Source organism: Oncorhynchus tshawytscha, linkage group LG22 (assembly GCF_018296145.1).
Source record: "Oncorhynchus tshawytscha isolate Ot180627B linkage group LG22, Otsh_v2.0, whole genome shotgun sequence".
NCBI classification, from domain to species: Eukaryota; Metazoa; Chordata; class Actinopteri; order Salmoniformes; family Salmonidae; genus Oncorhynchus; species Oncorhynchus tshawytscha.
Genome location: NC_056450.1, coordinates 15,526,864 through 15,539,469, shown reverse-complemented (window position 1 = coordinate 15,539,469; position 12,606 = coordinate 15,526,864). Strand labels below are relative to the sequence as shown.

The window sequence follows — 12,606 nt, the reverse complement described above, 5'->3', positions numbered from 1 at the left end:
TCTCTCTCTCTCTCTCTCTCTCTCTTTTGTCTCTCTAGTGAGTTTGTTTGTGCTGTGACTGGAGTGGCTCTGTGTGTGTGCACACATCTATGAGTGCGGCTGAGAGGGACCTCTCAGACCTTTGTGCATGTTTTCTCTCTCTCTCTCTCTCTCTCCTCTCTCCCTCTCTCTCCTCTCTCTCTCTCTCTCTCTCTCCCTCCCTCCCTCTCTCTCCCTCCCTCTCCTCTCCCTCTCTCTCTCTCTCCCTCTCTCTCTCTCCCTCTCTCCTCTCTCCCTCTCTCCTCTCTCTCTCTCTCTCTCTCCCTCTCCTCTCTCTCTCCTCTCTCTCTCTCCCTCTCTCTCTCTCTCTCTCTCTCTCTCTCTCTCTCTCTCTCCCTCTCTCCCTCTCTCTCTCCCTCTCTCTCTCCCTCTCTCTCTCCCTCTCTCCTCTCTCTCTCTCTCTCTCTCTCTCCTCTCTCTCTCTCTCTCTCTCTCCCTTTTCTATGTGTATTCAATCCCCAGTGTTTCTCCTGCATGTTAATGTCTCTCTGGGTTCCGAGGAGATGGTTATTGAGGCCCCTGGAGCCCCTGTGAGATGGAGCCTATATCTGCTGAGTGTGGTCCTCTGCTTTAGAGTTTAAAGGTCAAGGATGTGGAGCTCCACTCCCTAGGCCCAATGAAAAGATACAAGGAACCTCTATTGAGGCTCCAGTACCTTATCAGTAAACAATAGTGTTGTGATTGTAATGAGAAGGAATACTGAAGAGAAACATACAGTTGACTTAGGATTTGAGAGACTGTGAATGTAATGGGGGAGGAGGATAAGCATTAAAGGGAAACTCCACTAAAAACAATTTTTTTTAATTAGTCCACTGTTGATACAGTCACAAAATGTTGCATAATCACCCTTTAAGCATATTAATTTTCTTATGAGAATTGCAAGAGAGGGTACTCATTATAATGAATTCACGTCAGGACTCGGTCAGTACTTGAGTTCGGCCTGATGATGATTTGATGTGCTCTGTATTTAGTGTTACCAATAGTTTTAACTGGTCTTGATGTATCAAGGCTCACCTGTCCAAACTTCTGGTAGATGACTCCAAACTTGAAGTTGTTGCTAATGACATGTTCATCAAAAGTGACGACGAGTCTTGAAGCCTGTTGACAGATCACAGATTGAATGAATAGTCAGTATCAGACGTTAACTATCCATGTAAAAGGTTATGTTGTTAAATATCTCAGAAGTAGAACACTTCAAAACACAAGGCTTACTTTTGGGTAAAGGGCAGGAAAAAAGCGATCCACATTCACTTCTTCACAGACAAGCTGTCAAAAAGAAGACACATGAAATCATGGACGCTTTCATCAAGTGTCATTATGATACTATTATGACACTTTTCAACTTTTGAACATATGTTTTGATAAACTGTTCCTAACCATGCTCTCACCTTGGCCATCTGCACCACGTTAGGGAACTCCGTGAGACAGGATATGGGGATCACATCATGATAGGTCTTCAGCTTGGTCCTGGTGATGACAATCATAACAACATGTTCTTACGATGATCATAGTGACGCAACACTTCTGTCCCTGCGTCCGTATCCCTCCACCCACTCACTGACCTAAATAGTCCATCTGTCACATCATGCGGATGAGGAAATGACAGTGTGGTGTTTTCACTCTCCCTGGCTTCATGACTCCTATGATAAGACTATCAGTTGGAGAATGGGATTATCACCACACCAGGGAACAACTTATATAAACACTGGAAGTGAATGGAAATTCTCATTTGAGCAACTTTCCATTGATTACAGCAGAGCTACAACTGTAGAGATACAGACTTCTGTAAACAGAATCAGTATGTTTACAGTCTAGTACTGTATGTACTGTATGTATACACAGTGTCCTGATAAAGGAGACCGTAGGGATGAAGGGGAGGAGCTGAGAGTGATGAGAGCCAGCAGAGAGAAGGATGTGATGATGATGCTGCTGGTGGTGGTGGTGGTGGTGGTGGTGGTGGTGGTGATTGTGATGGTGATGATGATGGTGATGGGGATGATGGTGATTGTGATGGTGTTGATGATGGTGGTGGTGATTGTGATGGTGATGATGGTGGTGGTGGTGATTGTGATGGTGATGATGATGGTGGTGATTGTGATGGTGATGATGATGGTGGTGGTGATTGTGATGGTGATGGTGATGATCATGGTGGTGATGGTTGTGGTGATTGTGATGGTGATGATGATGATGGTGGTGGAGGCTAAGGTTGTTTTACCTGAGCATGAGGCGAAGGTGTTCCTGGTCTCCGATCTCGTCATACTTCAGGGAGAACACCAGATGTCCCAGAGCTCCGTCCACTGAGTAGTAATTAAAGTGCTCCTGGTGACGCAGCAAAAGCATACAGTCAGCCGAAGAGACCACTTTCTCTCTCAAATTGCACACACAGGCGAGATTACGCACGCACACACACTTGTAATTAGTTAATTCATTAACAGTAGGCCTTCTGTGCCAGGCAACTGCTGCTATTCCATTCAGAATATTTCCTCACCTCTATGAGCAGACTAGATTTATGTCCTATTACTGTGGCTGGTGTAAAACATGTGGCAAAGCCTAATGCATCTTCATTAGCACCCGTCCCTGAAGTGTCAACCGGCACGATGAGTTGCTGTTATTAGGTTACCAGGTGGGATTGTTCTAACACTCATTCACTTTCATTACTGTAATGAATAGGAAGGGACATTGATTGTAAAACAGTCATGGTTGTAAAACAGTCATGGTCTCTCCATACTAGTAGAATGCCCTTTGGGCTACAAAACGTTGTATGAAAGGTGCTCTACAAATGTTTTGTACCCACATAGCCTTTTTCATTCATCTACAGCCACAGTGCTTGTTTTTGTCATATTATTGTAGGGGCAGTTGGAAGTGATTGGAAGGACAGGGGGGATGAAGGAGGAGACAAAGTACAGAAATGCTGAAAAGAAAACTCCTTCACAACAGTCCCAGTGTTCAGCCTCACCTTGCCCAGAAAGTGCTTCCTGTAGATCTTGGCGGTGGAGTTACTCTCCAGCTTGTTGCGTGTGGTGGGGGACAGAGGCTGGATCTGGTCTGGGTCAGTACTATCACTCAGCTCATGGTTGTTCCCCTCGATCCAGTAACCCCCGAACTGAGGTAGCAGAATCAGGGGGAACCCGCTCTTTCTCTCTAACACCTGGTTCACAACATGGAGATGAGCACAGAGAGGTTGGGGGCTTTTTGGCCAAGCAGTGTGATAGTGATTTCTAATGAATTCTGAAATATCAACCATGTAGCACAAATACCCCAAATCCATGTTACTGGTGAAATGACTGCATTGAAGTTGAGTCTATACATACCTCATGGACACTGGGGTAAGGAATGTAGTCCTCCTCAGTCTGCAGAGAGAACAACACAGACACACCAAGTAAGACATTTCCTCTCAGTAGACTTCAGTGATACTACTAATTGAATGATGTGATGCTGTGTGACCATTAAATCCAAGCCAAAGTGCCTATCAGCTTTGATACAGACAATGAGGCTGCAGGGATGTGATGATTATATTACTCTGTAACATTTATTATATCCTTATAACCATGTTAGTGTATACATTATTAGATATAGAGGGCTGCTAGATTTGAGCATTTGGAGTGCTGTGAACTGTAAGCATGGACAACATTTTTCTCTTGTCAGCAGTCAGATACAGAGAGATATGAGGAGCAGTGAGACAATGGAGGTACTGTGTGACAGTGTGAGAGAGGTCTTGAGAGCCAGCATACTTTGAGTGGGGGAGGAAAGGTGCATCGCTGCTCCTCCATTCTGTTGCCCTGAGAGAGAGAGAGAGAGAGAGAGAGAGAGAGAGAGAGAGAGAGAGAGAGAGAGAGAGAGAGAGAGAGAGAGAGAGAGAGAGAGAGAGAGAGAGAGAGAGAGAGAGAGAGAGAGAGAAGAGAGAGAGAGAGAGAGAGAGAGAGAAAGAGCAAGGGAGAGAGGAGAAGAGAATGCTAGTTACACATGATAGCGGATGTTACAGTCCAAACCCAGGTCATCAGAGGTCCAGAGGCGTTCATCATTATTACTGATTCACAACCATGTCGTACATCTTATCTGACAGATTAGTTACATTTGAATCCACAGTTCCAGAGGGAGTAACAAAGTACAGGGAGGACTAATCATATTATCAACAGACTAAGAGGTAACACAGCCATCCATGTGTGTAATACAGAAAGCGGGCAAAAGAGCAAAGGGATGCAGAGTGGGGAGTTGGAGAGAGATAGAGAGATAGGTAGGGAGATGCATAGAATTAATTCATATGTGAAAAGAGCAGCCAGTTAACCTGAAAGACAAAGGCCTGGATGCAGTAATAAGACCTTTGGGACTGTGTCACTTATAAAGGCTTGGCATACGGACAGCATGGGGCCTGAATACCCCTAAAACACAAGTGGAGTGTTTGTTCCTCAGTCCATGAGTGTGTACAGATACTGGCTACAGACATGTGGGTAAAGGACTGACCATGTGAGGGCTGTGAGTCTGTCTGATATGATGGAGCTGATAGGTGCTGCTGTCTGTTTGATATGCTGTCTGAGATAGAGGAGAGGAGGGATTCCTGGAGCACTTGGCAAACAAACTGATTATCTTCTGTTCAAAGACATGCCTTTACACAAAACTATGTCAACATAGAGCATAAAAACCCATTTTCTTCAAGTCCAAATATTTGGTTTCCTTTTCTCATAATAATCCTGAAGTAAAACGTTATAAATAGAGAAAGATGAACACCATATATTAATGTTGATGCTGTTACAGGAAGTACTATAAAGTCATCTGTTAAAGTTGAAATGAACTTTCAGACAGTGTAAAAAGGACACCCTTTCCCCCAATGTTTAGTAGTGTATCAAACACGGTCTTGTCTTGTGTTGCAGTAGCGCAAAGGCTGTCATGTTACCTATAATCCACTATTTTGGGTAGGGAGGATGGTAATGGCTTTCAAAGGACAGAGGGTTACCAGGTGTTCTTTAAAAGAAAGATCATTAGCAGCGCTGGGTAGAAGTCTCATAAGAGTGTCTGTCCAGACATATCACCCCTGACATCTTTAGTCTAACACCGTCTTACCCAGTCCTGCTGACCCTGAGTACAGAGGTAAGACAAGCCATTGTTACTGAAATGCAAAGCCAACAGAGCATCTCATAGATACTCAATGCACTGGTTAGTGACACTGCCTTGCTTGGAAAGTTTAGGTTAGATTTTTAAAAAAGCAACAAAAATAAATCCATTATACCTTACCTGCATCTTCTCAATCATTTCAAATAAATCTGTGGTCTGGAGAGAGGAGAAAGTGGACATGAATTAAACTCTATGATAGTTGCTGTATCAGTGTTAGAGAGGGACATGTCCCAATGTCTGAATACTGACTGTGTGAACTCTGGCCTATAACATATGTTTTCCTAGCACCGTCACACAATTAATTTGTTATGCATTAATTCTCCACGGCATTACACACCTGGTCCTGTTGAAACACACACTCGACTAATAGTTTTTTTCCCCCTCGGAAGTGAGACTCCTCTTTTACTGGAATATTCCTTTTAAAAAGGTGTTTACATCCCAGAGAACAACACATACGTAAAATCACCAGCGTGGTACTCATGGTGGTACTCATCAGTAAAGGGCCCCATCTCACAGAGAGAGTCAGTCCAAGCCACACCTTTCTCCCATTGATGATGACACCAGTTAAGACGATGTTCCATGACAATAACAACAAGAACATGACACGCTACTGTATGTCTGAGATTTACTGTATTGCCAAGAGGTACAGTATATTGTCTGACACAAAAAGCTTCTTAGACAGCATGCCTGTCATGTTGTCATGTTGGGTTGTAAAACCTATACGTTAGGAGTCGGTCTGCATCAGTCTGGGCAGGTTGCCAGTACACCATTCATCAACATCAAGAAAACTACAGATTGGAAAATGCAGCATCTTCCGTGTACTGTATGATACAGGTCACATGTCGTGTAGGACTACAACGTCCCAGTGGAATTGAGTCATCCTCCACTTCTTATCAACACTTTTACTGGACTTTCTGACAGATTCCACCTGTGTGAACTAATCCACCCCTCCCTGGTTGAAGCTGACCGTGTTCCATAGTCAACACTGACTCACCTGTTTTTCCAAACTAAAGCATGCTCATCCATGTTTCAACTGACTAACCACAATGTATCTCCATGTAACATTATTCCCCTCGCCATGTCGCATGCTGAGCAGTTCGGACAAGTTGCATTCGATGTATTTTAAATTGTAGCGTTGAAAAGGCACACTCCCTCAAGGCTGACCAAACCGTTTGTGTACAGTACTACATGGTCTGAGTGTTCAGAGGGAGTATGAGTAAAGTCCTCCGCTATACGCAAACAACTAAGGTCTGCTACAGTACAAACCCTAAAGACAAACATCACTGGCCTGGAAAACACACTGTCGAAAACAATGACATTCACAAAACAGTATGGCCAGCTGAACGGTTTAGAGAGCACATGACGTCCTTATGGTCTACATACTACAAACACAACTGTCAGCTGCTACTACATACAGAACTGTCAGCTGCTACTACATACAGAACTGTCAGCTGCTATTACATACAGAACTGTCAGCTGCTACTACATACAGAACTGTCAGCTGCTACTACATACATAACTGTTAGCTGCTACTACATACAGAACTGTCAGCTGCTACTACATACAGAACTGTTAGCTGCTACTACATACAGAACTGTCAGCTGCTACTACATACAGAACTGTCAGCTGCTACTACATACATAACTGTCAGCTGCTACTACATACAGAACTGTCAGCTGCTACTACATACAGAACTGTCAGCTGCTACTACATACAGAACTGTCAGCTGCTACTACATACATAACTGTCAGCTGCTACTACATACAGAACTGTCAGCTGCTACTACATACAGAACTGTCAGCTGCTACTACATACAGAACTGTCAGCTGCTACTACATACAGAACTGTCAGCTGCTACTTACATACAGAACTGTCAGCTGCTACTACATACAGAACTGTCAGCTGCTACTACATACATAACTGTCAGCTGCTACTACATACAGAACTGTCAGCTGCTACTACATACAGAACTGTCAGCTGCTACTACATACAGAACTGTCAGCTGCTACTACATACAGAACTGTCAGCTGCTACTACATACAGAACTGTCAGCTGTCTACTACATACAGAACTGTCAGCTGCTACTACATACAGAACTGTCAGCTGCTACTACATACAGAACTGTCAGCTGCTACTACATACAGAACTGTCAGCTGCTACTACATACAGAACTGTCAGCTGCTACTACATACAGAACTGTCAGCTGCTACTACATACAGAACTGTCAGCTGCTACTACATACAGAACTGTCAGCTGCTACTACATACAGAACTGTCAGCTGCTACTACATACAGAACTGTCAGCTGCTACTACATACAGAACCGTTAGCTGCTACTACATACAGAACTGTCAGCTACTACTACATACAGAACTGTCAGCTGCTACTACATACAGAACTGTCAGCTGCTACTACATACAGAACTGTTAGCTGCTACTATATATAGAACCGTTAGCTGCTACTACATACAGAACCGTTAGCTGCTACTACATACAGAACCGTTAGCTGCTACTACATACATAACTGTCAGCTGCTACTACATACAGAACTGTCAGCTGCTACTACATATAGAACCGTTAGCTGCTACTACATACAGAACTGTCAGCTACTACTACATACAGAACTGTCAGCTGCTACTACATACAGAACTGTCAGCTGCTACTACATACAGAACTGTCAGCTGCTACTACATACAGAACTGTCAGCTGCTACTACATACATAACTGTCAGCTGCTACTACATAGCTGCTACTACATATAGAACTTAGCTGAACTACTACATACAGAACTGTCAGCTGCTACTACATACAGAACTGTCAGCTGCTACTACATACAGAACTGTCAGCTGCTACTACATATAGAACTTAGCTGCTACTATATATAGAACTTAGCTGCTACTACATACAGAACTGTCAGCTGCTACTACATACATAACTGTTAGCTGCTACTACTACATACAGAACTGTCAGCTGCTATAGAACCGTTAGCTGCTACTATATATAGAACTGTCAGCTGCTACTACATACAGAACTGTCAGCTGCTACTACATACAGAACTGTCAGCTGCTACTACATACAGAACTGTCAGCTGCTACTACATACAGAACTGAACCGTTAGCTGCTACTACATATAGAACTGTCAGCTGCTACTACATACAGAACTGTCAGCTGCTACTACATACAGAACTGAACTGTCAGCTGCTACTACATACAGAACTGTCAGCTGCTACTACATACAGAACTGTCAGCTGCTACTACATACAGAACTGTTAGCTGCTACTACATACAGAACTGTCAGCTGCTACTACATACAGAACTGTCAGCTGCTACTACATACAGAACTGTCAGCTGCTACTACATACAGAACCGTCAGCTGCTACTACATACATAACTGTTAGCTGCTACTACATATAGAACCGTTAGCTGCTACTACATACAGAACTGTCAGCTGCTACTACATACATAACTGTTAGCTGCTACTACATACAGAACTGTCAGCTGCTACTACATATAGAACTGTTAGCTGCTACTACATATAGAACCGTTAGCTGCTACTACATACAGAACTGTTAGCTGCTACTACATACAGAACTGTCAGCTGCTACTACATATAGAACTGTCGTTAGCTGCTACTATATATAGAACTGTCAGCTGCTACTACATACATACAGAACTGTCAGCTGCTACTACACATAGAACTGTTAGCTGCTACTACATATAGAACTGTCAGCTGCTACTACATACAGAACTGTCAGCTGCTACTACATACAGAACTGTCAGCTGCTACTACATACAGAACTGTCAGCTGCTACTACATACAGAACTGTCAGCTGCTACTACATACAGAACTGTCAGCTGCTACTACATACAGAACTGTCAGCTGCTACTACATACAGAACTGTCAGCTGCTACTACATACAGAACTGTCAGCTGCTACTACATACAGAACTGTCAGCTGCTACTACATATAGAACCGTTAGCTGCTACTATATATAGAACCGTTAGCTGCTACTACATTTAGCTGCTACTACATACAGAACTGTTAGCTGCTACTACATACAGAACTGTTAGCTGTCAGAAACACAACAGTATAGGAGGCCCACATACACATATTTATCCGTTCCAACTGAATGAACAAGGAAATACAACAATCAGGGTAGTATTGACTATTTCCATCCTCAGTCTAAAACACTGACCTGAATTTGAACTGACAATAACCCAAGGCTCACATCTTTAAAAAAAAAAGGAGGCCATGAATGGGGGTCTTTGAATTAAATCTACCACGGGCCTTGTCTTCTTCCCTGTCTAATTTAGCATGCTTGCCAGAGAGAACGGGCACTTTCCCTGACACACACATGGTAGCTAATGAGTAATGACTGCTAAGAGTCATGATCCCTTACTTAGTTCTTACTCTGGTCCTAATAATTATCAGACAATCAAAGGAGAGCTCTCTGTCAGAGGTGTGACTAGTCTATCCGAGTACTTACTTTGCTGTGCTTCCTCCACGGTCCCGCTGTCACCAGTGGAGCATTGAGATGGATCTGACAACTTTTAGACATTTTTCAAGAAGACTATTTTCCATGAAACAAAATCCTCCAGCAGAAAATAAATCACGGTCACTGGTTTGTGAGTTCAACTGTTAAGTTCAAGTGTCCAGTATTAGAAGAGCACATTGCCTGCTGCCCCAGAGGCATGCCTGTATTCCACTGCGATAATGCAGTCCCTCACCCACAGTGTAGAAGTTACCCAAACAACTACAGCCAAACTAGGAGAGTCACAGAGTTGTGTGTACACAGCAAGTGTCATCAGGTGTGTCCGACTGTCCGTGTGTCCAAAGAATTGGTCAGCAATCCTCACTATCTTTCTCTTTATGCCACTCTGTCTAGGAAGAGGAGAAGGAGGTAATGAGTTCTGAAAGTGCACTATGAGCACAACCCTACTCCTCCTGTCCCTGTCCCCCAGCCCTCTCTCTCTCTCTCTCTGAGTGTCTGGCAGATGGCCAGAGGTAGAGCATGGTCCAACTCCTCAGGCTGTGATGTACTCTACTGCTCAGACAAGTCCCTGCAGCACCGTCCTACCAACACTGGAGATAGAGAAGTTGTGGACAGACAGCACCACTATAACAATAGAGACAATGTTTTGGGGTCGTATAGCTAGGAATAACTTCATTGGAACTTAATCAAATGTCTCAATTCCAATGCAATTCCTTTTTGGCGATACATAATTTCAAAGACTTTTCAGAAAGAAAGAGAAAATAAAGAACAAAGAATGAGCAGAATCAGCCAGCCAGCCAGCCAGCCAGCCAGAAAGCCAGACAGACAGCCAGACAACCAGCAAGAGAGGAGGAGGTCTGAACAGCCACACCCACAGTGCCCAGTATGTAGGCCTAGTGCAGGTGTCAGAGCTGGGACCTCTCATTACAGAGGACTAATAGTCCTCTCATAAGGATAAGGAACAATAACTCCTCTCTCTACCAGACCTGTCTGGTAGCTGCTACTCCACACACCCACTTTCTTTCTGAGCTGAGCACATCATTAAAACTTTGGAGAGGATTATGTCTATCTGGGCATGTGTCTCTACTGGGTCCAGTCCACTATGTAGAGAACTCTCTATTTCCTATCTGGGCATGTGTCTCTACTGGGTCCAGTCCACTATGTAGAGAACTCTCTATTTCCTATCTGGGCATGTGTCTCTACTGGGTCCAGTCCACTATGTAGAGAACTCTCTATTTCCTATCAGGGCATGTGTGTCTACTGGGTCCAGTCCACTATGTAGAGAACTCTCTATTTCCTATCTGGGCATGTGTCTCTACTGGGTCCAGTCCACTATGTAGAGAACTCTCTATTTCCTATCTGGGCATGTGTCTCTACTGGGTCCAGTCCACTATGTAGAGAACTCTCTATTTCCTATCTGGGCATGTGTCTCTACTGGGTCCAGTCCACTATGTAGAGAACTCTCTATTTCCTATCTGGGCATGTGTCTCTACTGGGTCCAGTCCACTATGTAGAGAACTCTCTATTTCCTATCTGGGCATGTGTCTCTACTGGGTCCAGTCCACTATGTAGAGAACTCTCTATTTCCTATCTGGGCATGTGTGTCTACTGGGTCCAGTCCACTATGTAGAGAACTCTCTATTTCCTATCTGGGCATGTGTCTCTATGGGTCCAGTCCACTATGTAGAGAACTCTGGGTATCCAGTCCACTAGTCATACAGAACTCTCTATTTCCTATCTGGGCATGTGTCTCTACTGGGTCCAGTCCACTATGTAGAGAACTCTCTATTTCCTATCTGGGCATGTGTCTCTACTGGGTCCAGTCCACTATGTAGAGAACTCTCTATTTCCTATCTGGGCATGTGTCTCTACTGGGTCCAGTCCACTATGTAGAGAACTCTCTATTTCCTATCTGTGCATGTGTCTCTACTGGGTCCAGTCCACTATGTAGAGAACTCTCTATTTCTATCTGGGCATGTGTCTCTACTGGGTCCAGTCCACTATGTAGAGAACTCTCTATTTCCTATCTGTGTCTCTACTGGGTCCAGGCATGAACTGTCTCTACTGGGTCCAGTCCACTATGTAGAGAACTCTCTATTTCCTATCTGGGCATGTGTCTCTACTGGGTCCAGTCCACTATGTAGAGAACTCTCTATTTCCTATCTGGGCATGTGTCTCTACTGGGTCCAGTCCACTATGTAGAGAACTCTCTATTTCCTATCTGGGCATGTGTCTCTACTGGGTCCAGTCCACTATGTAGAGAACTCTCTATTTCCTATCTGGGCATGTGTCTCTACTGGGTCCAGTCCACTATGTAGAGAACTCATTTCCTATCTGGGCATGTGTCTCTACTGGGTCCAGTCCACTATGTAGAGAACTCTCTATTTCCTATCTGTGCATGTGTCTCTACTGGGTCCAGTCCACTATGTAGAGAACTCTCTATTTCCTATCTGGGCATGTGTCTCTACTGGGTCCAGTCCACTATGTAGAGAACTCTCTATTTCCTATCTGGGCATGTGTCTCTACTGGGTCCAGTCCACTATGTAGAGAACTCTCTATTTCCTATCTGGGCATGTGTCTCTACTGGGTCCAGTCCACTATGTAGAGAACTCTCTATTTCCTATCTGGGCATGTGTCTCTACTGGGTCCAGTCCACTATGTAGAGAACTCTCTATTTCCTATCTGGGCATGTGTCTCTACTGGGTCCAGTCCACTATGTAGAGAACTCTAAATTTCCTATCTGGGCATGTGTCTGTGAGTTCACTGGGTCCAGTCCACCACTATGTAGAGAACTCTCTATTTCCTATCTGGGCATGTGTCTCTACTGGGTCCAGTCCACTATGTAGAGAACTCTCTATTTCCTATCTGGGCATGTGTCTCTACTGGGTCCAGTCCACTATGTAGAGAGCTCTCTATTTCCTATCTGGGCATGTGTCTCTACTGGGTCCAGTCCACTATGTAGAGAACTC

The 12,606-nt window shown here is 44.1% G+C and overlaps 1 protein-coding gene across 15 annotated transcripts in view; it reads right to left on the bottom strand.

Annotated features, from left to right (window-relative positions):
* Nucleotides 1–12,606, bottom strand: part of LOC112221920 (rap1 GTPase-activating protein 1) — a 113,681-nt gene that overhangs the window by 16,279 nt on the left and 84,796 nt on the right. For 12 of the 15 annotated variants that reach the window (XM_042303841.1, XM_042303830.1, XM_042303832.1 and 9 more), the window contains 8 exons: nt 5,269–5,304; nt 3,771–3,818; nt 3,351–3,389; nt 2,996–3,187; nt 2,255–2,358; nt 1,428–1,506; nt 1,252–1,305; nt 1,054–1,137 (listed from right to left, as the gene is read on the bottom strand). In XM_042303841.1, coding sequence (XP_042159775.1) covers nt 1,054–1,137; nt 1,252–1,305; nt 1,428–1,506; nt 2,255–2,358; nt 2,996–3,187; nt 3,351–3,389; nt 3,771–3,818; nt 5,269–5,286 — 618 coding nt within the window. In that variant the 5' untranslated portion in view covers nt 5,287–5,304. Of the gene's footprint in view, nt 1–1,053; nt 1,138–1,251; nt 1,306–1,427; nt 1,507–2,254; nt 2,359–2,995; nt 3,188–3,350; nt 3,390–3,770; nt 3,819–5,268; nt 5,305–6,142; nt 6,324–9,631; nt 10,073–12,606 lie in introns of those variants that run through there. The other 3 variants (XM_042303837.1, XM_042303840.1, XM_042303833.1) reach the window with 3 other exon arrangements.